The sequence below is a fragment of the Anas platyrhynchos genome, chromosome 18, assembly GCF_047663525.1.
Source record: "Anas platyrhynchos isolate ZD024472 breed Pekin duck chromosome 18, IASCAAS_PekinDuck_T2T, whole genome shotgun sequence".
NCBI classification, from domain to species: Eukaryota; Metazoa; Chordata; class Aves; order Anseriformes; family Anatidae; genus Anas; species Anas platyrhynchos.
The window spans coordinates 5,275,400-5,301,599 of NC_092604.1; the positions used below are offsets into that span (position 1 = coordinate 5,275,400).

A 26,200-nucleotide genomic window follows, 5' to 3' on the forward strand; every position below is an offset into this window, starting at 1 on the left:
ACATCACGGGAGCAGCAGACGCATCCCGGGGGCTGAGCCCTGCGGTGGCCTGGCAGGAGGAGGCTGAGCCAGCAGGGAATTGCTTTTCCCACCCCATAGGAAGCATTGAGATGGGATTTGATGGTGGCTTGGATCGGGATTTGGAGCAGCTTGAAGGGCTTCTGAGCTGCTGGGCACAGGCAGGGAGGCGGCCGCTGCCCCCGCACCTCTTGCTGCTGTCCCTTGTCACCGTGAGGCGATGCCAGCGAGGATGCAGTGGGTGTATCGGGGGTGTAAATGCAACTCGTGCACAGAATTTAAGGGTTTTCCTTTGGAAGCATGGCCTTGCCCTGCTGCTGGTTTTGGGGGTGCTGTGTGCTGCCCTTGGAGCACCCCCTCGTGCTGGGTCACCTTGGGCATCCCTGCCACGTGGTGTGAAGCAGGGCGGGTGTCTGCGGGTTCTCTCCTGATTTTCCTATAGGAGAGGCTTAAAGATGATGAGTTTTAGCACCAAAGTTTTGCTTACGAGGATTTTTCTTGTCAAGTTTCATTGTCAGTGTCCCTCAGGGACATCAGTAGGTTTTGGGGGAAACTGATGCTATTCCTTTCGGGAGTCTGGAGCTGCAGTTTGTGTATATCTGGTTTGCCACCCTCAGAAGTTTTCACTTGTTTGCAGAATGATTTTCAGTAGCTGTTCAGGCAGGGAGGTGTGGATGGAGGCTTGACCAGCACCCTGCCACGTCCTGACCATGCCCAAATCCCAGTGTGGACACCTATGGACCCCATAGCCCAGGTTCCCATCACAGCCATTGCCCTATGTGAAGGCACCAGAGCTCTGAGGGGAACTCAACACAGCGAGGAGCAGAACGTGGTTACTGCTCTCCGAGCTGCTGCTGTTTATGATCTTGCTAATCCTCCTTGCCGTGGTTTCACTGTGCTGCCAGCATTCAGAAGCTGCTTGGCTTTTCTCAGCCATGTGCCACTTTTTTTCCTTTTTATTTATTTATTTATTTATTTATTTCTGTCACTTATCCCTGGCTGGTTGGGAGCAGAGACAGATTTGTTCTTTGTAGGCTTAAATTGAATCCTGATGGAGGCACGAGCTCGTGCTGACTGCTCTGCTTGGAGGAGCCCCCGTGGCTGGGGCACACGCGGTCCCTGCTGGGGGGACACCCTGCAGGAAGGGGGTCACAGCGGTGCTGTGCAGTTGGCAGAGCAAACTCTCCCTTCCTGGAGAGATGTTTTGGGTTGACTTGTTTCTCTCCTGATGTGATCTGGCCCTTCGGTTCGGGTCTGGGCACTGCAGGTGATGAACATCCCTTTGGTGACGTGTTCCTCGGTGCCAAAGCTGCTTCTGGGCGCACAGCTGGGGCTGTGGTGGGTACAAGGCTGTGTCTGTGCCTCCGACCTCAGGCTGCAGGGCTCGTGCGGGCAGTTTGCAAGCAGAGGACAGAGAGGGACGGTCACTGAGGCCACCAGAGCCGCAGCTCTGCAGCAGATGCTGTGCTGTGGTGTTACCTGGCTCCACGCATGTTTATGCACGTTACCTCCCACGTAGATTCCTTTCATTGGGAAAAGCTGGGCTCCCCGAGCTGGCTTCATTTCTGCCCAGACAGATGCTTTGCTAAGCCCTGAAGTGGGGTCACCACTTGGCCAACAAACGCACATTTGACCAGAGATGAGGCAGATCAAATCTACAAGTTAACAGCTGCAGATGTTTGCATCCTCCCCCAAAACCACTGTTTGAGCCCATGGCCATGGTCCAGCTTTCTGTTCCTCTTTTTTTTCCCTTTAAGATTCTGCCTTTCCTCACCAGGTGTCAGGAGATGTGCTCCTGCTCCGTGTGCTCGGGGTCAGTCGTGTGATGGATGCAGCAGGAGCGCTCGGCTCCGCACAGAGCTGCATCCTGGTGGCAGGGCAGCACCGCATGGGGTGCACCTCCTGCCCCACCAGCTCTCGGGGCTGGGTTTAGGGCATTCGGTGCCCTTGGTTTGCCCTCAGCTGGAGGCTGAATCTGTTCCTGCTTCCCTGGGCTGGGGAAGCCAGCAGAACCGGGTGATGCAGCTCTGCTCCTTTGCCTTGCAGGGGTGCCCTGGGAGACGCGGGCTGGCAGGGCCCAAAGGAGACAAGGTGAGTATTTGGGAAAACACATAAAGCATGAGATGTGGCCGAGGGTCCAGGGCAAACACCACTGATGGTTGGGATTTGCAGCTTGCTTGTATGTTTTGTTTATTTATTTATTTATTTTTATCAAAATAGCCAAGTGAGTATCTGATGCTGCAGTCTGGTGGCCCCTTATCTGCATTTAGAGGAGGATAAAACTATTTTAGCCGGGTATTTGAAGCCCATGAAGCAGCTTTAGCTCAGATCACCTGGAGAGATGCTGCCATGTCCCAAAGTCCAGTCCCAGGCTGCACCCACCAGCCGGGGGGACATCTCTCCCTTTGCACTGCAATGTCCAGCCCCTTGGGTGCTGGTCCTGCAGCAGCTTTTCCACCTTTCAGTGGTGAAAGTAGCAGGGCCCTGCTTAAATCACGGTGAGAGAAGCAAGTTTGCCTGCTGGAGGAAGGGACGCCCTGGGGCTGCTGCAGTTCAGTGCACCGGCGTGGTCCGAGGTGGTGGTTTAGGGGTGGGGGGTTCCCCTCGCTGTGCCCTACTGCTCTGCAGCACGGGGGTGTCACGGGCACTGCTGCAGCCCCCAGCAGGGCTGCTGGGGACGTCACAGCTCACACTGACATCTCTGTCCCTAATGGTGACACAGTGAGAGTGCTCCTGGCCTGGCCAGGACCTGTCTCCAGCCTGTGACAAGCGTTAAACCCCCCGCTGGTGTTAAGGAGCTGCCTCTCTCTCCCTAGGGATACCCTGGAGCCATGGGGCGGATGGGACCCCCGGGGGACCCGGGACCCATGGGCATCCCCGGCATCCCCACCATCATCCTCTGGAAGAACTCCCGGGAGGACTGGCTGACCTTCACCGTGAGTGGGGAGCCCCACGTGCACCCACCGGGTGTTCTTGTTTTTTTTTTTTCCCCATCCTTTCCATCTTCTCTTGGCCAGCAGGGAGGAGCAGGGGCAGGGGAGGCCGTCAGGATGGGAGGAGAGGGAAAATGCAAGGAGGGTAGAAGCTTGCCATTTGGCCTTGGCTTGTGGAGTTTGCTGCCATCGGGCTCCTTGCTGGGGTGAGATGTTGCTGGGAGGGGAACAGGGCTGCTCAGCAGCGTTGGCACTGAGCACGAGGGGTTTGGTTCTGCTTGGCCTGGGCACCCCACCACACACCTCGTGAAGTTACCACTGTAAGAAATCATTGCTGACCTTGTTAATGGAAACAGCGCGTTAATTTATACCTAAACCCAGTGGCTGGAGGGGAGGAAAGGAAAAAGGGGGCTCTTGCTCCTGTCTCTGGGTGGGAGCGACCACTGCAGAGACCCAGGTGGCCTCATCCAGGTTCCCCCTGGCAGAGCGCCTGCTGGCATTGAGCTGGATCTCAGGCCCTGGAGAGCCTTGCCTCAGCCTGGCAGGGCAGCAGCTGAAGGTGCTGGGTTTTTGGCTGCTGTCGGCACTCCAAAAGCCTGGGTTCAAGCTCCCTGGTGTGGGATGCTGTGTGCTGTGTATGTGCGATGTCCCTGTGTTGTCTCTGCGATCTGCCCAGTGGCACTGGGGGAGCTGGTGTGGGCTGGGCCCATGGGCTGCTCTGAGAGCCAGGCTTGGATCTCCAGCTCCTAAAACCATCAGAGACCACAGGCAAGAGATTCAATTTCTTATCTGCAGCCCTGCATTTGTGCAGAGGGTAACAGCATCCCTCTCTAAGTGCCTCCAATGCTGGCAGCGCATCCATGGATGCAGTGCAGGTGACCTCCCTTGTATTCACTCCTCCAAAACATCTCTGCTCTTGCCCAAAAAACCCAGGGGGTCAGACTCACTCCTGTCCTGCTGTGTCCTGACACCAGCCCCCCAGACCCCTGCACAGCCTGGCAGGTGCTGGGACCCCATCCTCCTGCTGCAGGGCAGAGGGGAGACGTTCGGGGAGCTGCTGGTTGGGGCACGGCTCTCCTGCTGCACCCATCTCTCGGTGCTGCCCCTGCCCCCCACCAGCAGGTGCTTGGCAGGAGATGAGAGGGACGCGGGGATTACGAGCAAGGCAGCCCGTGCTATTCAGCACCCGCCAAGGATCAAAGGCATTCCTCATGCTGGATGGGAGCGGCGATGTGCCTGGTGTGTCCATCCATCCACCAAGCCCCCTGGAGGTCCTGGTTGCTCCAGCACAGGCTGTCCTGGGGGCTCGTTGGGGCAGGGTTGTTCCCTCTTGGCCGGGGTCTGCAGGGCAGGACAGGAGGTCTGTAATGCTGCAGGGTGCAAGGGCTGGCTGCGGGGACAGAACTCGCTCCCGTTGAGCCTGACCTGCCTGACATCCACATCCTGCTGCTGCTGGAGGTCAGGCTGGGGAGCGAGGGCTGGTAACTCCAGAGCAAAATGAAATAAGGCAGGAGGAGGCAGCCCGGGGTGCAGGCAGACCTGCTCGCTGCAGGTTTCCCCTGCCCCGTGCTGGGGCTGGAGCCTTGCAGGATGGGTCCCACACCGTGACTGGTCCCATCCCCGTTTCCCCTCCATCCCAGTGCCCATCACACCGCTCGTCAGGGCTGCTGGAGGCAAAGCATGGGCAGTTTCCTGCTTAAATTGCGGAAGAAAATTCATTCCTCTCCTTGGCGCCTGCTGCTCTGAAGCACGAGTTCACCTCTTGTGGGATTACTTTTTTCCCCCAAAATGTTGGATTTTTATATTTTTTTTGAAGCCTAATGAAATAATATCCTGTCCCGAGTGAACCCGAGTTCACCGATTCACAAGACAAGGCAATAGCACTGGCTGTGCTCCAGCCCCCCCAAAAGTTGTCCTGAGCAGATTTTGGGGGAAATGAGAAGTGGCTGAGCCAGGGGGCCGCAGCCTGGCGGGGGCTGCTCGCGTTAATCAGCCCGGGACCAACTTGAAAGCAGCCGAGATGCCTGGTGCAGCGTTAGAGCTCGTTAAAGGCCTCCATCCATCATCTGCCCCAAGAGCCCCGCTCGTTATTAGAAATATTTCCACATGTTGAAAGGTCTGTGTTTATGCTCGGTAATGAGTGCCTTGGCTTTCCCATCTCTCTCCTCCGGTATCAGAGGGTGAATTTCGGGGGGGTTCCCTGAGCCTCCGAGGCTGCTGCTGGGTAAAACCTGAGCACGTGGGAACCCGACCCTCCAGCTGCTTGGGTCTGGGTGGGGAACAAGGCAGAGTTTGTTTGGTTTTCGTGGTTTTTTTTGTTTGTTTGTTTGTTTTTTAGCATTTGATGTAATCCAGGATTTGGAGGAGCTGCCTGAACCTTGAGTCTGACCTCGCCATGGAGCGAGGAGGAGGAGGAGAGCTGGGATTTGTGTCCTGAATGTCTGTGGGTCGTGATGCTGGGAGAAAAGGAGGCTGGCTGCTTGCCTTACATACATGCTGCTTCGTTTGCTGGTCATCTCCCAAAACCCTAGGAAACCTGGTAGCATGCAGAAGAGGCTGTGCTGTGAAGTGTTCAGGAGCCATATGCTGGTTAGGAGCGCTGTGGGGCTAGCTGTGGCCAGGTGGGGTTAGCCCATCCCATGGCCTTGGGGTGTTTGCTTGTCCCTTGATGGCCATCTGAAGCTGGAGGAGCTGGATGCGTTTGGCTGCGAGGGGCAGCCCAGCATCTCTGCCTGCTGGGGCTGCTGGGGGTGAGGTTTCCAACCCGGCCAACCCACGTGTCACAACATCTGCTGGAGTTCAACCTGGGCTAAAGACAACAGTTTTCATAACAAATTCTCCAGGCTCTGTTTAGCAGCAGAGGTGACCTGGCTGCTTGGTCCCCCCACGCCCGAAGATCCCGGCTCTGTCATCTCAGCTTGCTGAGGCCAGCAGTTCTCGTGTCCTGCACGTGGTGCTGTGCTGATTCACCCTTCTCCCATGACTCGTATACATACATATAGTATAAAAACCAAGTAATCCAGAGGAATGGTCCATCACTGCCTGTTCCCAAAAGACTGAAACCAGCAGAGACTAGGGATTTGGGGAGGATTTTTTGACATCTTTTCCCATTCTCTTTTCAGCAATCACCATTTTACCAACTTCTGCACGCGGGCTGGCCGGTGAGTACCGCTAAGTTCTGGGGTTTGGTTTTCCCTCTGCATGGCCAGCTGAGTTTTCCTCTTTCCAAGCTCCTTGGCAGTGAGATCTGTTCTGCCATCGTGTCTTTCTCTTTCATCCAGAGGAAACCTGGAGCCCCTGGCCCTCCAGGACACCCGGGGAAAGCAGGAGTGCCGGTAAGCACGGACACCTCCGGGCTGCTCCAGCCTGCCCATGGACAATTTGAGTTCGTGTCCCAGCCCCTGAGCAATCCCGGGCTCCCTGAAATTCAGCTGTAATTCAAGGTCTTGGGGGTGGATTTCAAAGAGGCCTCGTGGTTTTCTTGTCTGTGGGCCACCGATGGGCAGGTGGCATTAGATGTCTCCATTCCCTGCCCCTGCTCCTCCCTCCAGCAGCCCCTCTCACTGGGGATTGGGTTCCCGACGCTGCTCCTGTGTGCGCCCATGTGTTGGGATAAGGACAGCATAAAGTCATTCAGAAAACCACAAGAACAACCCAAGGAGCAGCTCATGGGATGCTTGCAGAGGGTGGTGGGTCTGTGAGCCCCATGGTTCCACCTCACTGCATGCACCCCAGCCTCCTGTGGGTATCAGAGCAGTGAACGCGGGCAGGGTGCCAAGGTGTGAGCGAGCCCCGGTGCAGCCGCAGGGCACTTGGGTGCGGATCCATCCTTGGATGTGAGTCCCAAGGCTGCTTTTGAGCATTGTTCTTTGTTCTCCCCGTAACTGTATCCGTGAGGCTCCAGCATCTTTCAGCGTGGTGGATTCTGCAACACGGCCAGGGGGAACATGGCCAGCGTTTGCTGACTTGATCCGTGTTTGTGTGCAGGGGCCATCGGGAGAGCCGGGGGAGCCGGGCGAGAAGGGCCAACGGGGGTACACGGTGAGTGCCCGGGGCTGGGGGGCTGCTGGCAGAGCTCCGGGTGGGATAGAGAGGTGGTTCTGTTCAGAGAGGATGAACGTGCCCTCAGTGGGATCCTTGGTAGCTGTGCCCTTCTTGGGGCACCAAACCTTGGAGCACCGGGTGGGGAGGAATCCTAAAAATAAGATTTGCTACTGGCTTGGGACCTCTGCAAAGAGATGTGTGCTTGATTAGAAGGGCTGTGTGAGAAGCAGCCCTGGTCCCCTCTGCAGGCCAGCATGCACTGTCCCTTTGTCACCTCCTGGAAAATATCCACCCAGTTCCCTGCTGATGGGACGTGTGAGCCTTCAGCTCTGGCAGAGCGGCGCTGCTGCGTGGCAGAACCCCGGGACCCCACAGCCTGCCCGGGGATGAGCGAGCACAGCTGTGGGGTTTGAATGCCCCAGTGATAAAAAGAGATGAGAGCAGGTATCCCGATCTCCCTGCACTGCTGGAGGTTTCCACTGGCTCCCCACCAGTGCTCGGTGGTGCCCAGCTCTCGCTGGGTGACCTGGCACACCCCAAGCCTGGTACTGCCTGAGGAGAGCTGGTCTGTAGGTGTCCCCTGGCACCTCTGGTTCTCATGGTCTCTGTCCTGGTTGCTGCAGGGGGCGAGCAGTGCTGCCCCCTTTGCTGCTGCTCCTCACCACTCAGCCCGGTGGTTTTCTTCCTTCAGCCCTCCAGTGCCCCTGTCCCTCCCCAGCACCCCCAGGCACAGCACCCTGACCCCTCGCCTCCCTCCCGCGGTGACCTTCCTCTCTCCCCGATGTCTAAAGGAGGACTTCACAGGATCTGGGCCAGGTCCTCCCACTTGTGTTGGATCTCCTCAATCCCAAAAGCTCACAGTGAAATTTAGAGGTGAAATCTTGAGTAAGGATCTGAGTTATGCTGCAGGGCACCGGAGTAAATCCACTCCCTGTTGCACGCCCCGCAGCAAAGTGGCCTCTACCCTGCCCCGCTCCCTCCCAGCAGGGATGCACGTGGGGACGGCGTGCTACCAGCTGCCAGCATCTGGAAGGCTTCAAGGGCTGAGTTAAATCAGTTGAACGTAAACACTGGAGTCAGTCAGTGGAGCTTAACCAGAAGGTGCCGAAGTCCTTCCCTGCCTTCACGTGAGGAGGATCTGCGGGGGGAGCACAGATGGACAGGAACATTTTTCCCACCCAGCTGCGAGCCTGATGTTTGCTCAGCTCATTATGAGGAGTCCAAGCTGTGGTTGGTGATCACTTTGGGCAAGGTGCCGTGGTTCTGCTAGAACTGGTCCCAAAAAGCTGTGATGCCCGTTCAGGCTATGGCAGATCCCTGCCGGGCACTGCCTGTGCCTCATCCCTCATCCCCGTGGCTGGTGGTGTGGATGCTGCTGCCCGATGCACAAAGGGCCCCGAAGCACCCGCTCATAGAGGGATCTGTCCCTGTTCTGCTTTGCTCTGAGGACCCAGCGATGTAGGTGTGATTGCAGCAGGGCGAGGAGGGATTTCACATCCCCATCAGGCACCAAAGCCCTGCTCAGGGCACGTATACCTGTGGTCTGTTCTGCATTTGGGATCAGTGCCCGGGTTCACCCGTCACAGACCAAACCACAAATAACAGCAAATGTTCCCTGAGCCCCAGAAATGGGGACTTGAAGTGGAATGGGACAAAATTGTGTTCTTTTGGGTTGTGTGCCTCAAATTTGAGCAGGCACTGCTGAAGCAGCGTGGGGATGGCTGCATGTGTAGAGGTCTGTGGGGAGCGAGGGGATCACTAGGAAGGGAGCTGGAAGAGAAAACCTCCCCCAGACAAGCTGCTGTGTTTCCAGACCAGATTCTTCCCTTGAAAAGGAGCCGAAGCAGCTGTGTTGCTCTGCGCTTCCCTTGAACCCTGACTTTCCAGACGCAAACAAAGCCTGGTTTTGGGGCTGACAAAATGTCCCTGAATTCTTGGGAAATCCAAACAAAGCAACTGGAAGGGAAATAACTTCTGCTTGTTCCAGAATGATCTTTGTCCTTTCTTAACTCAGAATTACCAGGGAGCTGAGGAAAATTAAAAAGCTGCCCCCAGGCTTCAGCTCGGTGAGCAGCACCAGGGCTCTGCTCCGGCTCGTGCACGTGGGGAAGGTCGGAGACGGCTTTGAGTGCAACCCCAGAGCTGGGCAGCAGATGCAGAGGGCTTTCGCCTGACCTGCTCCTGGTGCATTGCTCATTCCCTGCCTCCTCCTCTGCTTCTCGCAGTGCTGGCTGTGCTCCCCTGGTGTTCAGGTTTGGCAGGATGCAGCTTGCAGCACGTGCAGCTTCTGCCCTGCCCCGTGTCCCCATCCCTTAGGGGCTCGTGGTGGTTAGCAGGCACTGCTGGCAGAGCGAGAGCCGGGCAGAGCTCAGCGTTCAGCCCATCCATTTCACAACACCGTGGAGTTTTGGGGTTTCAATGAGGGCAGTGTTTGAGGTGTGCACAGCCCGGGCTCACTCCCTGTGTGTGGTTCTTCTCTCCGCAGGGCGAGCCGGGGCTGCAGGGCTTACCGGGTCGCATGGGACAGCCCGGCTCCGATGGCTCCCCTGGCCTGGGAGGCAAACCCGGGCTGTCAGGGCTGCCAGGAGAGCAGGTGAGCGGGTTGCAGAGAGCAGCAATCCCCAGGGAGCTCGGGCTGGGAACTTGCCCAGCGCCTGCTCTGCTCCTTCTTTCGTCCCCACAGGGCCTGCAGGGCTTCCGAGGGGACCGGGGGCTGGCTGGCGAGAAGGGGGAAGAGGTAAGGTGGCGCTGCACGGGTGTGGGTCTGTGCCATCCCCAGCACCTCGTGCTGCGAATGTTTTCCAAGTGATAACACCTTTCCATTACTGGTTTGACTGGTACTGCACCAGTAGCACTCCTCTGAGTGCCTGTGTCCCATACCTGGGCTGTGAGTTCACCCAAAGGAGTGCCCAAGGGATTTTGGCACTGAGCAATCAGGCCAGGGTGTCTGGAGATCCCTTCGTCATTTCAGCCCAGATTCTTTGCCTTTTTTTGGAAGAAGAAAGCCCAGGTGGCTTTTTGTGCATCTTTTCTGGCCCATACTCTGTGTCCCCTCCGAGCATCCTTCCACCATCCAGACAGAACCTCTTGCCCTGGGGTCCCTCTCACTGCATTTGGCTGCTGCTGGAGATTTTCCTTTCGTGCCCCACAGCCTCTGCGGGGGGACCTGCCTGGGGACCCGGTGTCCTCCAGGGCGTTGGCACTGGGTACAGCCCTGTCCCTGCCACCACTGTGTAACATGGCACAACGCTGACCTGGGACACTGGAGCAAGGTGGCAATGTGTTGGGGACAGGCTCTGGGGCTATTTATTTATTATTCTTATTATTTTTTCTTATTATTTTATTTTCTCCTGGGGTTGGGGCACTCATGAGGGTCTCCATCCCCCGCACCACACTGATGCTCCTTTGAGGCACGGCAGCTGTGTTTTGGCTCCTGATGCTCTCTTTGTGCCTCATCCATCCTTGTTGTTCCCTTCCAGGGCTTCTTGGGTGACCCTGGACCAGTTGGTGAGAAAGGAGAGAAGGGGGCGAAGGTGAGGGGGTCTGCCCCTGCCCTTTGCAGCCTTGCCCGGGCTGGGCAGGGACCTCTCCTTCCCCGTCCTGCTCCTGCCCCTGGGTCATGCTCCCCTGCACGTCTCTTGGCTTTTCCAGGGGGTGAGAGGAGAAAGCGGCCCGCCGGGTCCTGCAGGGGCTCCGGTGAGTTGGTGCAGAAGCATGGGATGTCCCAATCTTTGCTGTGCCAGGATTTCTCCTTCTCTCTTGATGCATCCTCATTCCCCCGTCCATGACCGACCCCTTTCCTTTGGAGACGCAATTTGGGCAGCCCTTGGCTCCGTCTTGCTCTGGGCAAAGCCCTCGGGGCTCTGTGTCTTCCCCAGCCCTGCTGCAGGGGATGAGACAAAAGCAGCCGTCACCTCGGGGCCAGCACCTCACTAACTCCCCCTCCACCTTCTCTCCTAGGGGATGTCGGGTCTGAAGGGCGCGATGGGCTTCCAGGGCCCTGCAGGGCCGGAGGTGAGGGGTTTGGCTTTCTCTGGGCCCCCAGCTCCCCCAGAAGAGGCACTGGGCAGCCCGATGAAGAGAACCGAGCCCTTGCAGAGCTCACCGAATTGTGGTTGGGTTTGGGTGGGCACCAGCAGCTGAGGTAAATCCCAGCCTGGCTGCACCTGGGGTTTTCTGTGCTGATAGCAGAGCTGCTGGCAATTCCTTGGGAGGCTCCCCGGGAAGGGCTTACAGGGGGGTTAAAAAGAAAATTGAAGCACTTTGGTAGAGGTTTGTGGCAGGGAGTGGGGAAACAAAGGTCACCTAGAGGGGTCCTTGAGTGGCTGGTGCTTAATGCAGAGGAGGAAGGGGAATTTGGGATGTGAAATCCAAATGGAGAGAATCAAAGCCAAAAAAAGGCATCGTTTCCCTCCTGTTCCAGGGAGAAGGTGGCCCAGCGGGTGCTGCTGGCCCTGCCGGCCCCCCGGTAAGTCACAGCTTTGTGGTTCCCACTGTGGTGGGGGCTCCATCCCCGGCCCCCACTTGGTGCCACAGCCCCAGGGCTGAGCATCACTCACCTCGCAGGGAGAGCCGGGCCAGCCGGGCTCCGTCGGGTGCCAAGGAGTCAACGGCTCCCAGGTGAGTGCCCCGGGCACCCTGCTCTGTTATTTGGGGTTTTCCAGCTGCTGCTCTCACCCCGTCCCTTCCTTGCTCTCTCCCCAGGGAGAGATGGGTCCTCCTGGCTTGCCCGGCCCCCAGGGCCCTAAGGTATGAGCAAACCTCGTGGCCTTGGGAGAGCTTGTGGGGTTCTGGGGGGGGAGATTGGGTGGCCCAGGGGTCACCCAGTTCAGGGCATCCCCTCCAGCAGGGCTGGGGCCTTAGCCCACCCCAAAACCTGCACAGAGGCTGGGATGGGGGCAAAAATCCCTTCCGCGCCTCTTGCAGCGGGTCACGGCTGAGGACTGCAGGCTTTGCACCAGCCATGCACGGATTTAATCCTAATTGTAGCTTTTTATCCCCCACTCTGCATTTCAGGGACCACAGGGCCTGCAGGGGCGTCGCGGCCCCCCTGGCCTGGGGGGCACCCAGGTAATGATGCTGCAGGTGCTGTCCTGGCTCAGCGCCGCCTTTCCGAGGGGCAGGACCCCCCCATGTATGCTGAGGGGCAGGGAGCTGCTGAGCCCCCTCCCGGTGTGCTTCTCTGCAGGGTCCCGCTGGGATGGAGGGGTCCTCTGGTCCCAAAGGAGACACCGTAAGAGCTTCTCACCCAGCTTGCTTTGGCCTCTGGTGGGGATGAAACCCGGGCTCGAGAGCTTCCCGTGGAGGCAGCCCCCTCCCACGGGTGCCGTGCTGATTTTGGAGGGGCCGTGCATGCAGCAGACCCCCCCAAACACAGCTGGGGGGGCCTGGCTGATGCTGACATTCCCCTTGTAGGGTCCAGAGGGGGTTCTTGGGCTGAGGGGACAGCTGGGACAGGAGGGCCCTGGGGTAAGTGTGTGGGAGCGGGTGGCTGGGTGTGGGGTGTCCCCATCCTTCCCTCCTCCTTCAGCAGTTTGGGTGCTGAGCTCCTGTTTCTGAAGGTTGAAAGGGCCCAGGATAGCACAAGCTTCCTGCTGCCCGATGTGGATGGTGCATTTTGGGGTCTGACATTTGGGAGGCTGCTGTGTGGGCGGCTGTAGCCTCGGGAGGGTTTGTGCATCCCCCAGCTCCATGCCAGCCTTGTTCCTGCTGGGGATCAAATCCCTCTGGGACACCAGCAGCAGCTCTGGGGAACTGAAATTGGTGTCCCCATGAGTGCACAGCTCGTTTGGCTTCGTGGTGGGTGGTTTGGGTTTCTTTAACTTGCATTTTTGTGTCTCTCTCGAGGGGTTTATTGGCCTGCCGGGTTCAAAAGGCACCCAAGGAGAGCAGGTGAGTGACGGCACCCACACCACACATGGCTCAGGGTGCGGGACAGCCACGTCAGAGCAGCCCAAAGCACCAGCTTTGTGTTATTTATCTGTGTTCAGATTGCACTTCAGGATGTGTGAAATAACACACCAACAGGGACAAGGTGCTGGGGGGCTGACACTGGGATGGTGCAGCTGGGCTGTCACTGCAGGCTGGGGGTCACCGCGTGCTGGGGAGCGCACCCAGCACGTACCCACTGCAGCTCCGAAGGCCCCTCAGGAGCAAAGCCCTGCTCCAAACCAGTCCAAGCTTCTTCTGTGATGCCCAAATCGGATCACAGCACGCTTTGGTTGCAGTGAAGAGTGTAAGAGGTCTGAGGGTGCCCTCTGGCTCTGCTGCTCTTACAGGGCTGCCGAGGTCCCACTGGAGCCAAGGGAGACCTGGGAGCCAGAGGAGACAAGGTACCAGGTTCCCAGAATGGAGCTTGGAGCTGCTTCGTGCCCCGTTGCCTTCTGGAGCTGTGAAAATCAGCCAGAGCGAGCTCTGCATGCTCACCCTGCTCCTTGGCTGCCCCTTGCCACCTTTCCTTGGTTTGACGTCTAAAACACCTGCCTTGGTTTGGTGTCGAAGAAGTCGCATTGCCCCGTTCTGTGCCCTTGGAGTGCTCTCGGAGGGGGCTGTGGGGTGGGGGCTGCAGGCTGGCTGTGACGTGCTGCCCCCTCTTCTCCCAAGGGTCCTCATGGAGCACAGGGAGCAGCAGGACCCCCAGGGCCGCGGGGTCAGACGGGTTTGCAGGGCTTCCCCGGCCCCCGTGGGGCGGCAGGAGCCCGGGGACCCGAGGTAAGGCAGGGTGCTGGGGGGTGACGGGCAGGTGGGCTGGGGGGGGACAGCCCTGAGGGCTGCAGGGTGCATGGGCAGCACCACCAGCCACCTCCTCATCCTCCTCCCATGGGATGAAGGCCCTGCCAGCAGCTGGCACGGAGTACAGAAGCCTCCTAATGACACCTCCTGGAGCCTGCAGCACTGCAAAGCTTGGCTCCAGACCCCTCAGAGGGCAGCCATCCCTCAGTCCGCTGCCTCGCTTTGCACCCGCAGCACTGCCTGGCCCCTGCCCGTTCCCAAAAGCCAAAATAACAACACTCAAGGACCACAAAAAGGCAGGATTTTTCGGGTGCCATTTCCCACAGTGCACGCTCCCAGTGACCCATTGGGATGGCTGAACCCAGCTGCAGATTGATATTTGTCCCTGGGGCTGGCCCCACACCTCCAGCGGCTTCCCCACCTGCCTGCCCCCCTATGAGGCCGTGCTGTGCATGGCGCCCTCCATCTTGGAGGGCTTTTGGGATGCCTGCCTGGATGTGCCCTCATGTTTTCTCTTTGGGATGAGAAGCAAACCATCCAACGTCCCCAGGCACAGTGCCACAGCATGGTGGCACCGCTCGTGTCACAGCTGCCCTGGCCTTGCTAGGCCTCGCTGCCCCAGCCATGGCTCCTGTCATGTCGGGCCCTGTGGCTGGGCCAGAGCCGGGTGCCAGGGCTGTGTCTGAGCAGGCAGGAGCCTCGGCAGCACTTGAAGTTACCCGAACTCGATCAGCAGGAAACAAAAATATTCAGCAGTGCTACTCTGGGCCAACACGGTCCCATTCAGCCTTTTCCTCCGGCTGACTTCACAACCCTGGGGCAGGGGGAGCTGCCAGCCCAGAGCACACCATGACCCCGACCGGTGCCATGGCTCCTAGCGCCTTTCATTTATTGTCCCCTGATTCTGGGGGTCTGTGACCTCCCCAGGGGGTCGGGTGCTGCCTTTGCCAGGGCAAGGCGCAGCTCTGGCCACCCTTCTCCTCTCCCCGCAGGGGGAAGAAGGCCAGATCGGCCCGGCGGGGCTGAACAGCAGCGAAGGACCGAAGGTCAGCACCGGCAGCCATGGGGCTGCCCTTGGTCCCACACAGAGGGACAGGGACGTGGCCACCCTGCCCCGTCACCCCAGTGTGGGTGCCAGTACCCATGGGACAGCATCACACTGCCACCCCCGTGGGGATCAGGCTGTGGCCAAGCCCGGGGAGTCCCCAGACTTTTGTCCCCCCCGGATGACATCCCTGCATCTGCTACCTGCCTCCTAGGCAGCAGGGCAGGATGAGTCCCCTGGGTGCTCGCTGGGGTGCAGGGTTGGTGGGGACCCTCAGGGTTACCTAAAATGCCTGCATTTCCCTCTGTGTGAATTTTAGGGAAGTCGAGGACCTGATGGCCCAAAGGGAACCCCAGGACCGCGGGGAGCCAGGGTAACTAATGGGCTGTGGTACCCATAGGCTAATCTGGGAGCATCTTTGGGTGGGGGGGACAGAAACAGCCCTGGAGGTCCCTTGCTGGGTGGCATGAGACAACTGCCCAGGGTGGAAGGATGATGCATAGAGCTCCTTCCCTCTCCTCTGTGCCCCCATTCGAAGGGGGAGGCACCAGGGAGCACGACCTGACCAAACCGTGCTGAGCTCTGCCCGGTTCTCCGCATTTGGCAGGCCCATAGCACCGTCACACAGCCTCTCACAGCAATGCTTCCCAGCACCAGCTCTGTTGCAGTCCCCTCAATCTGCTGCTTTAATGCTGCCAGAAGGATGCTTTTCTTAGCACTCGCTCTTTTCCAGGGCCGCGTGGGCCAGCGCGGGCTGGTTGGAGTCCCAGGACTGCCCGTAAGGAGCCAGGACCACGTCCAGCGCCGTGCGTGGGGCTGAAGGGGGGCAGCGGGTGGGGGACCCGGGCAGAGGCTCGGCTCTGCTTGGGGCTGGTGCTGGAAGCGCTGGAGGTGAGCGCCTTGGGCTCTAGCACGTTGCACACCAGGCTCATCACCCACCATGCACCGCCACTCCGCTCTTGTCCTGGGCTTAGAAATTCAGGAATTTGTGTCTCTTCTCAACCCCTCACCCATTTTGCTTTTGGGGCTGCCCTTCTGCATGCTCTGATTTCATCCCCGAGCTTTACAAGGCACAGGCACAGAGCTGCAGACAAGAAGCGTGTCAAGGGCGGTTCAATGCTGAAGAGCTGTTGACAGCTTAGGAAGGCCCCGAGGCTCCTACGGACCCTGGGGACGATGTCACTGTGTATTTGTTGCTATTTTGGCATGATTTGGGCTGCTGTGGGAGGGCATGGCTGATGGGAAGCTGTTGTGTCTGTCGCTGGGCTCTGCTTTGAGGAGATTCTCCTTGCAGGGCTCGCGAGGCATGCCAGGAGCAGAAGGCACAGAAGGAAAGCCTGGTACACAGGTTCCCATTCCGTACTGTATATTATATCCCAGAATCAGCTGGGTTGGAAAAAGCCCTCCAAGATCATCTGGTCCAACCGTCCCCCTACCACCGTCACCCACTAAACCATGTCCCCAAGCACCATGTCCAACCTCTCCTTGAGTACCCCCAGGGACGGTGACCCCACCACCTCCCTGGGCAACCCGTCCCAGTGCCCGACTGCTCTTTCTGAGCAGAAATGTCTCCTCATTTCCAACCTGAGCCTCCTCTGGTGCAACTTGAGGCCATTCCCTCTGGTCCTATTGCTGCTTATCTGCGAGGCAGGCGCAGTGTATGAGGGTTGGGGCCGCAGGTGAAGGCTGCATGTCATGGTGCCTTTGGTGAGCTGGAGCAGGGGGTACTCTTCCAAACCCGTCCATAGCCAGGCTGACCCTAGTGCTGCCCCCACACAGCACCATAGGGCCGTTGGTACCAGGCACTGACCACTGCAGGGCTCAAAGAGATGGGGAAACTCCTCACTGTGTTCGTGGGAATGAGTTGGCTCAGGATTTTACTCGTGGGGGCTTTACAACCCTGTACATAGTGCGGGATGGGATGGGATGGGATGGGATGGGATGGGATGGGATGGGATGGGATGGGATGGCTGCCTCTGTCTCCCAATCCTCACCATCGCCTGCCTTATTCTGCAGGGTCCCCCAGGAGCTGTGGGCAGCCCAGGCAGGATGGGACCCCCGGTGAGTAGAGCTGCACGTCTGTCTGCATCGTTTCTGTCCATCCATCCTCCCCTCTGCTCTCCTCTCTCTGCCCTTGGTGGAGCTGTGCTCTCAGAAGGCAAGGAAGAGGGAACAGGGGGTGCATTTAAGAAGTGGCTATTGCAAAATTCATGTTTCTTATCACCAGTGGCAAGTCGTCCCGTCTGCAGAAATTCGAATACTTCTTTATTTTTACTCTGAAAAAAAAAAAAGGAAAAAAAAAAAAAAGTGGGGGGGGTTGGCAGGGAAGCTGGCGTTCCCCTGACAACAAAATAGGGGAAATGTTTTGGTCTGGGTGACAGAGAAGTGCTTCTGACTTTGTTGTTGTCATTGCACAGCACAGTCTAGGTGTCTGCATGGGCACTGCTGTGCGGGGGCTGTGCGCTGCTTTGTGCTGCTTTGTGCCCCCATGCTCCCAGGGGGGTTCCTCTCCACCCCGGGTGTTTCTGTCTCTGCTCTCCTCCCAGCCCCTTGTCTGCCACCCCTTGTGCTTCTCTCCTTTCACCCAGAGCTCATCTTCTGCCCTTCCTTCCAGGGCTTTGCTGGCGTGCAGGGGGGCAGAGGGCATGCGGGACCTCCTGGACCGACGGTAAGGAAAACCCGCATGGAAAAGGGTGGTGGAAAGCCAGCAGGGTGTCCAGGGAGGGCTTGTGCTGCTGCTGCTGCTGGGGAACCAGCAAGGGATCAGATTATCTGTGGGGTCTGAATCTTTTTGTGCTAAAAAGCATTAAAAAAAAAAAAAAAAGTCCTTAGCAGCAGAAACAGCTGCATATAGGGAAGAGCAGGATAATCTCCCCAAAGATTCAGTCTGCCTGGAGGACTTGGAGGACTCTGCAGCTTTCCCCAGCCAGAGGTGGTCTTTGTGGGGAAGGGCAGTTCATGGAACCCCCTTCCCACCTGGGGGGCATGGTTCTGGTGACCAGAGGGGACCAAAGTGCTTGCTCCATCGCCACCTCCCTGGGTGGGAGTTGGAGGTGCAGGGTGACGGAGAACAACCCCCTGCCTTCGCCCATGTGGCTGGGGTGGACACCAGCACCCTGCCGGGAGCCAGAGCAGCTCCTGCAGCTGGACGAGCCCCCTGGGAGGACACTCACTAGGGTTTGGTGGGCACCCCAAGAGCAAAACCCCTCTGGTTTTGTCACCCTGCATGGTGACAGCCCTGCGGTGCTGGTGGGAGCTGCCAGGACAGGCAGGGTTTGCCCCCGACACCACGGAGCACAGGAGCGCCAGCAGTGCCTCGGTGGGGCTTGTCTCATTGCAACCCCCTCCTCCCTGAACATTTCCCTTAAATATAAAGGGCCCCCAAGGAAAACCTGGACCTGATGGAGAGCCGGGTTCCCTGGGCCCAAAGGTGAGTACCCATGGGGGTGTGGGTGTCCGGGGGGCTGGTTGGGGCACCCAGGGGTGATGAACATCCCTGAGCGACTCTCGGCTGATATGGGGAGGGTTTGGGTGGTTGCTGAGCCCTGGGGGTGGATACCAAGGGTGGGAACACGGTGCTGGGGGATCTGAGCTGCTCCCACCGCGGCTGGGCATAAAATTCAGACCCAAGTCCCCAGCAGGGACACTCGGAGGGACACACGCGTTGCTCAGAGCAGGCTGACAGCCTGGAAGTGGGGCAAAAAGCAGGATGCGCACCCCCAGGATGCATTCCCAGGTGGACAATCTGCTCCCCCCCATGGGGTCTGCCCAGCCCAGCCCCCCAGCACTGCCAGCACGCGAGCAGGGTGGTGAAAGCTCCTGTCTCTCCTGGCAGGGTCTGCCTGGGAAGCCTGGCGCGGAGGGGCCGCAGGGACCTGTCGGCATGTATGTAAGTGCTGCGGCTGCTGCCTGGCCGTGCGCAGCGCCGGGGGCTCGCTGGAGCACAGCTCCTCTCCCCAGACCCCCAGACCCCCAGGGAAGGTGTGGGGTCCAGGGGTGGGGGTGAGGAGCAAGGTTTGGTGCTGCTGGGAGAGGGGAAACCCCGTGGCCACCAGACCTTTCCGTGCAAGGTGGCATCAGAATGCTTTTGGATGAGCGCAGCACCACCATCACCACCAACCACCCAAACCTCATGGGTGCAGCACGGCCCCAGCTGCCTCCTAACGCCATCCTCTCCCCCAGGGCTACCCGGGACCAGCCGGTGACCGCGGGAGGCCGGGGCGAAGGGGAGACAAGGTAGAGCTGGGAAATGGCAGCACCAACCCCGATGGCTGGTGCTGGGCAGGAGGAGGGTGGCAGGACCCGACCCCACAGCTCTCCCCACACGTCAGCTCCTCAGCCTCTTTATGAGATGGCAGGCTGCTAGATTTTGTCCCTCGGGGAGTTACTGCGTTGAAACACGTGACAGAAAAGAAGGGTTTGGGGTTTTGGTGTGTGGTTTTGTTCTTTTTTCTTCCCAACAGGGTGAAACAGGAGCCCGAGGCCCGCCGGGATTCCCTGGAAAAGCCGGTCCCAAGGTGAGGGCTGTTTAACACCTCTGGGTGGCTCCAAATTCCCCCTCCCTGAGGCAGCACCAAGCACTCTGCTGGGCTGGACACAGAGCAAGGGAAACCCTTGCCTCTGGCATCAGGGGCTACGTGGGGAGAGGGGAGCTGCGGGGCCGCGGTTGGGGCTGGGCGCAGGGCTCTGACATCTCTGTCCTCCCCCAGGCCCTGCCAGGCCCCCCCGGGCCACGAGGTGCTCCCGGCTCCCAGGTAGGGCTGGATCCCAGGGGGGAGCGGGGCTGCTCTGGGCTTGCTGGGTGCTCTGCAATGCCCTGCAACACATGCCATGATGCCCTACAATTTTCTGCAATGTATGCCACTGAACACCCTGCAACATGTACCCTGTAATCATACCCTGTAATATTTGCCCTACGATGCCCTGCAGCATGCACCCTGCAACATGTGCCCTGGCGTGCCCTACAATACAGCCACGTAATGCTCTGCAGTACCCTGCAGCATACACCACGCACACCACACACTGCCTGTAGCGTTAGGGATGTGGATCCCACACCCATCTGCTGTCGGGGGGAGATGCAGGACCCTGGTCCTTCTCGCTGCCTGCTGGGTTTTGCCCTGCTGCATCCCTGGGGTGACCCAGGCAGGTCTCAGCTGCAGCCTGCTGGGGTTCCCTTGCTGCTCACAGCCCTTGTGTTGTAGGGAAGAGCAGGAGAGCCAGGTCCTCGGGGGCTTCCAGGGCTGCCGGTGAGTGGGAGAGCTGCGGGTTGCACGCTGGGGTTGCAGGCTGTGCCCTCCTGCACCCGCAGGGACCTGGGGTGCCTTCATGCTGGGGGTCTCCCCCATCTCAGCACTCTCCCAGGGGGAGAGGGGCTGCCCGTGGGCTACACCTCAGGGTGCTCTAACATCCTTCTGGCCCTGCAGGGAGCTCCCGGCATGCGGGGGCTGGACGGTGTCCCCGGGAAGCCTGGTTTGGCTGGGGAAGCAGGAGCAGCCGGCATGCCGGGGGCTGCTGGCCCCCCCGGGTACCCGGTAAGTGCCAACCTGGCTGCTGCAGGGTGCAGCTCGGCTCCTGCTGCAGCCTTGCCTTTTTCCAGCAGGACCAGGGCTTCCTTCTGCACGCAGAGGGGAGGAGGAGGGAGGCTGGTACAAGGGGCTTGGTGACAGAGTCAGGACGTTGGCTGCTGTGTCCTCAGCCCCCCAGCACCCGAGCTCAGGAGCTGCAGGGACCCCCTGGGTTAATGCCAATTTGTCACCAACGTGGCTTCTTCGTTTGCAGGGTCGGGAAGGACCAAGAGGACCTGAGGGGCCTTCAGGGATGAGAGGAGAGCAGGTACGGGAGCAGGAGGATGCCTGGTTCCCCCTGCCAGCCCTGGGGGTCTGGAGCTACCCCTCTGGGCTGGCTCTGCTGGCACAAGGGGTGCTCCCTCTCCTGGGCTGCAGCCCAAATGTGCTCGTCCCAGCGGGATGGGGGTGGATGCAAGGTGGGAGATGAGCCTGGTGAGCACACCACAGCTGCCTGTCCTCACATCCCTGTGCCCCCTGGCAGGGTGCCCTGGGAGATGTGGGGGACAGCGGTGTCAGCGGGCTGGATGGCGAGCAGGTAGGTGGCGGGGACACCCCACACCCTGCCCGCCTCGGGGCAACCCTCAGCTAGAGCCCGAGGCTGAGGCTGCATCCCTGCTAGTGGGGCCAGGGCTTTGTGCAACGTGGGGTGAAGGAAAGTGGGGGGCAGTGGAGACAGCAGCCTGCCCAGGAGAACATCCCCAGCCCTGGAGCTCGGTGGGGATGAGGTGTGCCAGGGTCTGGCCGTGTGCTTCCTCCGCAGGGACCACCGGGACCACCAGGAGCCGAGGGGCAGCCGGGGCTCAAGGGGCAGCAGGTCAGTTCCCATGGCCCCAGCGTGCTCGTGCCTGGGCATGGGAGGGGGAAGCAGGGCCCTCATGAACCTTTGGCACCCAGTGCAAGGAAAACCGGGGGTGAGGAGGGGGCTGCGTGGTGAGAAGGGGTGGGCAGGGCCAGTGCCAGCTGGAGATGGTGGCTGACAATAACCCTGGGGGTCTTCATCCATTCCAGGGAGAAGCAGGACCCCGCGGAGCTCCGGGCGTCAGAGGCAGCCGTGGGGAACGAGGGGATGAGGGGCCAGCGGGACCACCGGGGGGGCCCGGGGAGCAGGGCAAGGAGGTGTGTGCCGGGACAGGGCTGGGGCGTGGGTGCTGCTTCGGGTGCTGATGGTGCTTCTCCCCCCGGCAGGGCGATGTCGGTGAGGCAGGAGAGCCAGGAGAGCCGGGAGCGCGGGGACACAAGGTGGGGAGCGTGGCTCCTGTGCTGCCACCCGCAGCGTGCTCTGCCCCCGCCTCGTCCCAGTGGGATGGGTGCAGGAAAAGGGGTGTCCCCGGGACCCGATGGGTGCCTGGGGGACGTGTCCTCGTGGGGACACTCATTTAATTGCTTCTCCTTCCTCCTCCTCGCCGTGACGCCGCTGTTTCCATCTCGGAGCAGGGGGATGCTGGCCCTCGGGGCCTTCCTGGAGTGCCAGGACCAGGAGCTCCTACGGGGGAAATCGGACACAAAGGCCCCAGAGGAGAGAAGGGCCAGGAAGGTTTGCTGGCAAGTACAGCGAGGGAGTGCTCCAGTGCCGTGGGGCTCCAGCGCTTGCCCCAGCTGGGTGTGGGGTGCTCAGGAACAGGGCTTGCCCCCAGCAGGAGACCTCAGGCTCCGGGAGCTACAGAAAACGCTAAGAATTGGCAAATCTTAATTTGGGAGTTTTGTGTCTCATGGGCGTGACACCCAAATTGGGTCCTGGTGGCACAAAAGGGTGCGTGCCAGGCCTGGGCAGGAGCAGCTCCCTGCGTGTGAGCCTCTGGGCAGAAAAACACAGCTTGGTGCACAGAGTTTCATCTGGCCCCGTGAGATCAGCCTGCCTGCATGGGCTTTGCCTTTGCACGACTTTCTCAGAGGTGGTTTTCAGTCTCTGAAAGCTTTCGGGACCCCAGAGCCACGAGGAGCCCGAGCTACCCAGAGCTCTGCCTAGTTCCTGCGTGTTGGGAGGACTGGTCCGGCCTCGCGCCTCTTTTCCTCCAGCCGCTGGTGCCTGTGGGTGCTCTCCCCGTGTGCCTGTAGTGCCAGGGAGGAGCCACCAGTGCCTCTGGGACAGCTTCTTGTCCCCGTGGGGCTGCCAGCCTGAAGGAAGCAGCCGTGTGCCCGTTTCATGCTGCCCTCAGCCGAGCTCCTGCCGCTGAGCGCGTCCCCCTCTCTGTCCCAGGGCCAGGTCGGTGTCACCGGCACTGCAGGACCTGCAGGAGCCCGAGGGCGGTCGGTAAGTCACCTCGTGTCCCTGTCCCCCTTCGGGATGATTGCTGATGGGGGTGGGAGATACATTTGTGACCAGGAGCATCGGGCAGGGCTGAAGCTTGTCAGCCCCGGGTTTTTCTTGACCCCCAAACAGGGCAGCACAGGTCTGCGAGGTCCTCCAGGGCCCCAAGGTCTCGAGGGAGCGAAGGTAAGGGGGGGCGATGCTCCTGCCCGTCTCGTTCTGGGCTCTGCCCAAGCACTGCTTTCCCTGGCTGGTGGGGGACGCTCGGAGGACCTGGGTCAGACCCTGGCACCTCGAGCCGAGATCTCCAAGGCCAGAAGCTTGCCAGGAACAGAGCTGGGAGCGTTTCCCTTTCTTCCCCAGGGAGACCCAGGACCCCGCGGCAGGGATGGCCCCACTGGTGCTGCTGGGTTGGAGGTACTGCTGGCCTGGGCTTGTGGAGCTGGGAGCTCTCCGAGGCTTCGCCAGGGCTCTGCCATTTCCAGCACAAGCTGAAGCCAAAGGAGTTGTTGCCCCATAACTGCTCGGAGGGGGAGTCAGAAATGAGGCTCTGAGTCCCAGCAGGGGGACTGTGCCCCCACCCCACAAACCAGCTTAGCATTTAGGGGTGCTGATGCCTTGTGCAAGACCCACCCCTGCCATCTCAGCACATCGACAACCCCGTGGCACCCAGGTGCCACCAGGCACTGTCACGCACCCCTCGGCTGGCTGAGGGTGGGAGGGGATACTCCAAATGCCTGCAAAGCACGTGGTGGGCCCGGGTTTGTGCTGACCCCCCAACATCACCGCAGGGACCTGCAGGAGACGATGGAGCAAAGGGAGACCGCGGGCAGCCTGGCCCCACGGTGAGTACCAGCCTGCCTCCGTGCCAAACCCTCCAAAGGTGCAGCGTGGAACGGGAATAAAGGCACCAGCGGGCAGCCCCGGGCACCTCGGGCTGCTTGCTGCTGGGGGCAGGAGCCTGGGTGCACGCAGGGACCTTGCTCTGCCCTGGCTGGCTCTGCAGTCACCCGGGAATGAGTTGTCATCTCCTTGGTTCCTCTACAACCACAGCTCATTAAAGGCATCTTAATAGGGCTATTAAATAAATCATCAAAATTTGCTGTGGCCGCCGTGCATTTAATCCCCGGCTCCCAGAGCCTGCCCGAAGCAGGGTGGGTTCGTTTTTGGCTTCCTTTCCTCCAGCTTTCACCGAGCAAGCCTGCGGGGCTCTCCAGGGGCTGGGCGGGAGGCAAACGGCACGGTTACAGCCTGCGGTGCGCAGTGCTGGGGATGCTGCTCTGTGCTGTGCCTTGCCTGCAGCCCCGTCCTCGAGTACTGAGCTGCCCGGGCACGGCTGTGCCCTCAGCACGTGTGTCCCGCAGGGCTTGGTGGGTGCCCGCGGGCAGCCGGGTGGCCCCGGGTTCAAGGGCTACACCGGGCACCGAGGAGCCAGAGGAGTGGTGGGCGCACCGGGGAAGCCGGGCCGGCAGGTGAGGTGTGGGCTTTGTGGGGACACAGGCACGGGGTGGAAAGGTGGAGGTGGCAGCGGGGTCCCTCGGGGAGCAACAGGAGCCCTGCCCCTGATCCCGGAGCTGATGCTGGTCCCTGCTTTGTGCCCCAATGAACCCAGGGTGCCCTGGGGACACCAGGCAATGCCGGAGCCCCGGGGTCGAGCGGTGCCGAGGTGAGTGGCTGCCCTGCTCCTGCAACCTGGACCTCACCAGGCTGCCCGAGGAGCTGGGGATTACCTCCTGAATGCCATCTTTTGGAGCTGGGTTGTTTTATTTAATTTTTCCTTAGGGCCTGATGGGTGCAAAAGGGGAGCCGGGCACACCGGGAAAACCAGGGCGCACGGTGAGGGGCTGGGGTGGCCGTGCTGGTGCTTCTCCGGTGCGGGCAGCTGAGCTGGGATTTCCTGGAGGTGCAGCAAAACCCACACGGGTGCTCCTGCTCCTGCCAAAACACTGCCCCAAAGAGGCTTCGGCTCAAACCCTGCTCCTGTGCATGGTGTGGGTGAGAGCGGTGTGGGGACATCCCAGCACCCTAACAGGGGGTTGCTTTCTCCTTTGGGATTTTAGGGCTCTCCAGGACAAGTTGGTCCCCAAGGGCAGAAAGGTCGCAAAGGAGAAAAGGTATTGGGGGGGCCAAGCCATGGTCCCTGGGGAGAAACCAGCACCAGGAGGGACTCCCTTGCTCAGCATCGCCCCAGGCTCATATGTCCAAAACATCTCTCAGCTCCTCTCTTCTCTCCCCAGGGCGATGTGGGGCGTGAGGGGCAAGAAGGGGTCCCTGGAGAAGCTGGCAGGAGGGTAAGGGCGTGCTCGTCCTCGCGGAGAGCTGGGCTGATGGGGAGGGGGACGCAGGCAGTGGGGTCGATGAAATTACTGTGCTCTGAGTCTCGTCTCCTGTCCCCAGGGCAAGCGAGGCAAGGCAGGACACCGGCCCCCGAGGGGCCCCCGCGGACACAAGGTACATGGCCAGGGTGCTTTGGGTGCCTTTGAGGCTGTGCCCAAAGGCCGGGCTGATAGAGGGGCACCGTGGCACATGGCCAGGCCTCTGTCCCCCCCCCCAGTTCCTCCCAGTCCCTCCCAGTCCCGTCCTGCCCCAGCAGAGGGTTTCTTGCTTCTGCATTGCAGGGCCACCCAGGTGATGAGGGGCTGGCGGGGCCCCAGGGCCCACAAGGACCCTACGTGAGTACTGGCACCAAGCAGCGAGGTTTGGGGTGCCCCCTGCTCCCCATCTGCACCCTGTGGGTGCCCCCCACAACCAGAGCAGGGGCCTTAAAAAGAGTGGGGCTTCCAGGTGCTGCACAGCTCTCATCCTGCCTTCCCCTCCCAGCTTAGCGTTAGGCAAAAAAAAAAGGCCAAGTTTATTTTCTGGCTGTTGGGAGTTGCTTTTTCTCCAGTTAAACGGTAACGATAATAATAAAACAGCTTCGGAAATGGCACCGAAAGGAAAACAAAGGCAGGATGTTCTGCAGCCAGCCAGGGGACCTGATCTGTGTTTATAGCGGGTTAGGGAAGGCGAGGAGGGACTGCCAAAAGGGAAAATGAAAGCTGAGGAATGCCTCGAGGTCCCTAAAAACACCCCAAATTCTCGCAGCCCTCGTGGCTCCCGAGTCCCCTCCTCGGCCACAGGCAGGGCCAGCGGTGTCGCTTCGTCTCTCTTAGGGCATCCCGGGGCTGAAGGGCATCAGAGGAGACCCAGGACCGAAAGGACCCAAGGTAGGTGACGTTTATGGGGCTGGGGCCCCGGGCACGGGCTGGCACGAGGCTGGATCCCTGCACCCCCTCCCCAATCCCCAACGCCCAGGCCTGCAGTGTCCTTGGTGCAGGCGGCCCTGTCCTCACCCCCCAGGCCATAAATACAAGCGCCAAGCAGGCCCTGGGGGCTGGTGGCTGCTCGCAGCCTTCGGGAAGTGAAAGGCAGCGATAAATGAGGCTTTAAATTAATTACAGCTGAAGCAGCAGTGGCAGAAGCTGCAGGCCAGGGCGTTCGGCGAGGCCAGGGGCTGCAGGGGGCTGCCGGGGTGTGCTCGGGGGGGTTTCTTCCCACAGGACTTCAGCACACGCAGAATTTTTTTTATTTTCCTTGAGTTTTTCCTCGTATTGTGAGTTTTTCCAAGCACTTC

General features: G+C 60.1%; 1 protein-coding gene across 2 annotated transcripts in view; it reads left to right on the plus strand.

Annotated features, from left to right (window-relative positions):
• Positions 1-26,200, plus strand: part of LOC101796328 (uncharacterized) — a 70,149-nt gene that overhangs the window by 40,010 nt on the left and 3,939 nt on the right. For both annotated transcript variants that reach the window (XM_072025090.1, XM_072025091.1), the window contains 50 exons: positions 2,065-2,109; positions 2,835-2,954; positions 6,074-6,112; positions 6,233-6,286; positions 6,939-6,992; positions 9,481-9,588; positions 9,679-9,732; positions 10,475-10,528; positions 10,647-10,691; positions 10,956-11,009; positions 11,419-11,463; positions 11,562-11,615; positions 11,700-11,744; positions 12,012-12,065; positions 12,184-12,228; positions 12,411-12,464; positions 12,843-12,887; positions 13,274-13,327; positions 13,599-13,706; positions 14,720-14,773; positions 15,092-15,145; positions 15,506-15,550; positions 16,067-16,120; positions 16,789-16,833; positions 17,387-17,440; positions 18,149-18,202; positions 18,608-18,661; positions 18,955-19,008; positions 19,236-19,289; positions 19,482-19,526; positions 19,974-20,018; positions 20,196-20,303; positions 20,551-20,604; positions 20,821-20,874; positions 21,100-21,153; positions 21,348-21,455; positions 21,525-21,578; positions 21,774-21,881; positions 22,537-22,590; positions 22,720-22,773; positions 22,951-23,004; positions 23,379-23,432; positions 23,952-24,059; positions 24,200-24,253; positions 24,370-24,423; positions 24,648-24,701; positions 24,825-24,878; positions 24,985-25,038; positions 25,206-25,259; positions 25,740-25,793. In XM_072025090.1, coding sequence (XP_071881191.1) covers positions 2,065-2,109; positions 2,835-2,954; positions 6,074-6,112; positions 6,233-6,286; positions 6,939-6,992; positions 9,481-9,588; positions 9,679-9,732; positions 10,475-10,528; positions 10,647-10,691; positions 10,956-11,009; positions 11,419-11,463; positions 11,562-11,615; positions 11,700-11,744; positions 12,012-12,065; positions 12,184-12,228; positions 12,411-12,464; positions 12,843-12,887; positions 13,274-13,327; positions 13,599-13,706; positions 14,720-14,773; positions 15,092-15,145; positions 15,506-15,550; positions 16,067-16,120; positions 16,789-16,833; positions 17,387-17,440; positions 18,149-18,202; positions 18,608-18,661; positions 18,955-19,008; positions 19,236-19,289; positions 19,482-19,526; positions 19,974-20,018; positions 20,196-20,303; positions 20,551-20,604; positions 20,821-20,874; positions 21,100-21,153; positions 21,348-21,455; positions 21,525-21,578; positions 21,774-21,881; positions 22,537-22,590; positions 22,720-22,773; positions 22,951-23,004; positions 23,379-23,432; positions 23,952-24,059; positions 24,200-24,253; positions 24,370-24,423; positions 24,648-24,701; positions 24,825-24,878; positions 24,985-25,038; positions 25,206-25,259; positions 25,740-25,793 — 2,985 coding nt within the window. The remainder of the gene's footprint in view (positions 1-2,064; positions 2,110-2,834; positions 2,955-6,073; positions 6,113-6,232; positions 6,287-6,938; positions 6,993-9,480; positions 9,589-9,678; positions 9,733-10,474; positions 10,529-10,646; positions 10,692-10,955; positions 11,010-11,418; positions 11,464-11,561; positions 11,616-11,699; positions 11,745-12,011; positions 12,066-12,183; positions 12,229-12,410; positions 12,465-12,842; positions 12,888-13,273; positions 13,328-13,598; positions 13,707-14,719; positions 14,774-15,091; positions 15,146-15,505; positions 15,551-16,066; positions 16,121-16,788; positions 16,834-17,386; positions 17,441-18,148; positions 18,203-18,607; positions 18,662-18,954; positions 19,009-19,235; positions 19,290-19,481; positions 19,527-19,973; positions 20,019-20,195; positions 20,304-20,550; positions 20,605-20,820; positions 20,875-21,099; positions 21,154-21,347; positions 21,456-21,524; positions 21,579-21,773; positions 21,882-22,536; positions 22,591-22,719; positions 22,774-22,950; positions 23,005-23,378; positions 23,433-23,951; positions 24,060-24,199; positions 24,254-24,369; positions 24,424-24,647; positions 24,702-24,824; positions 24,879-24,984; positions 25,039-25,205; positions 25,260-25,739; positions 25,794-26,200) is intronic.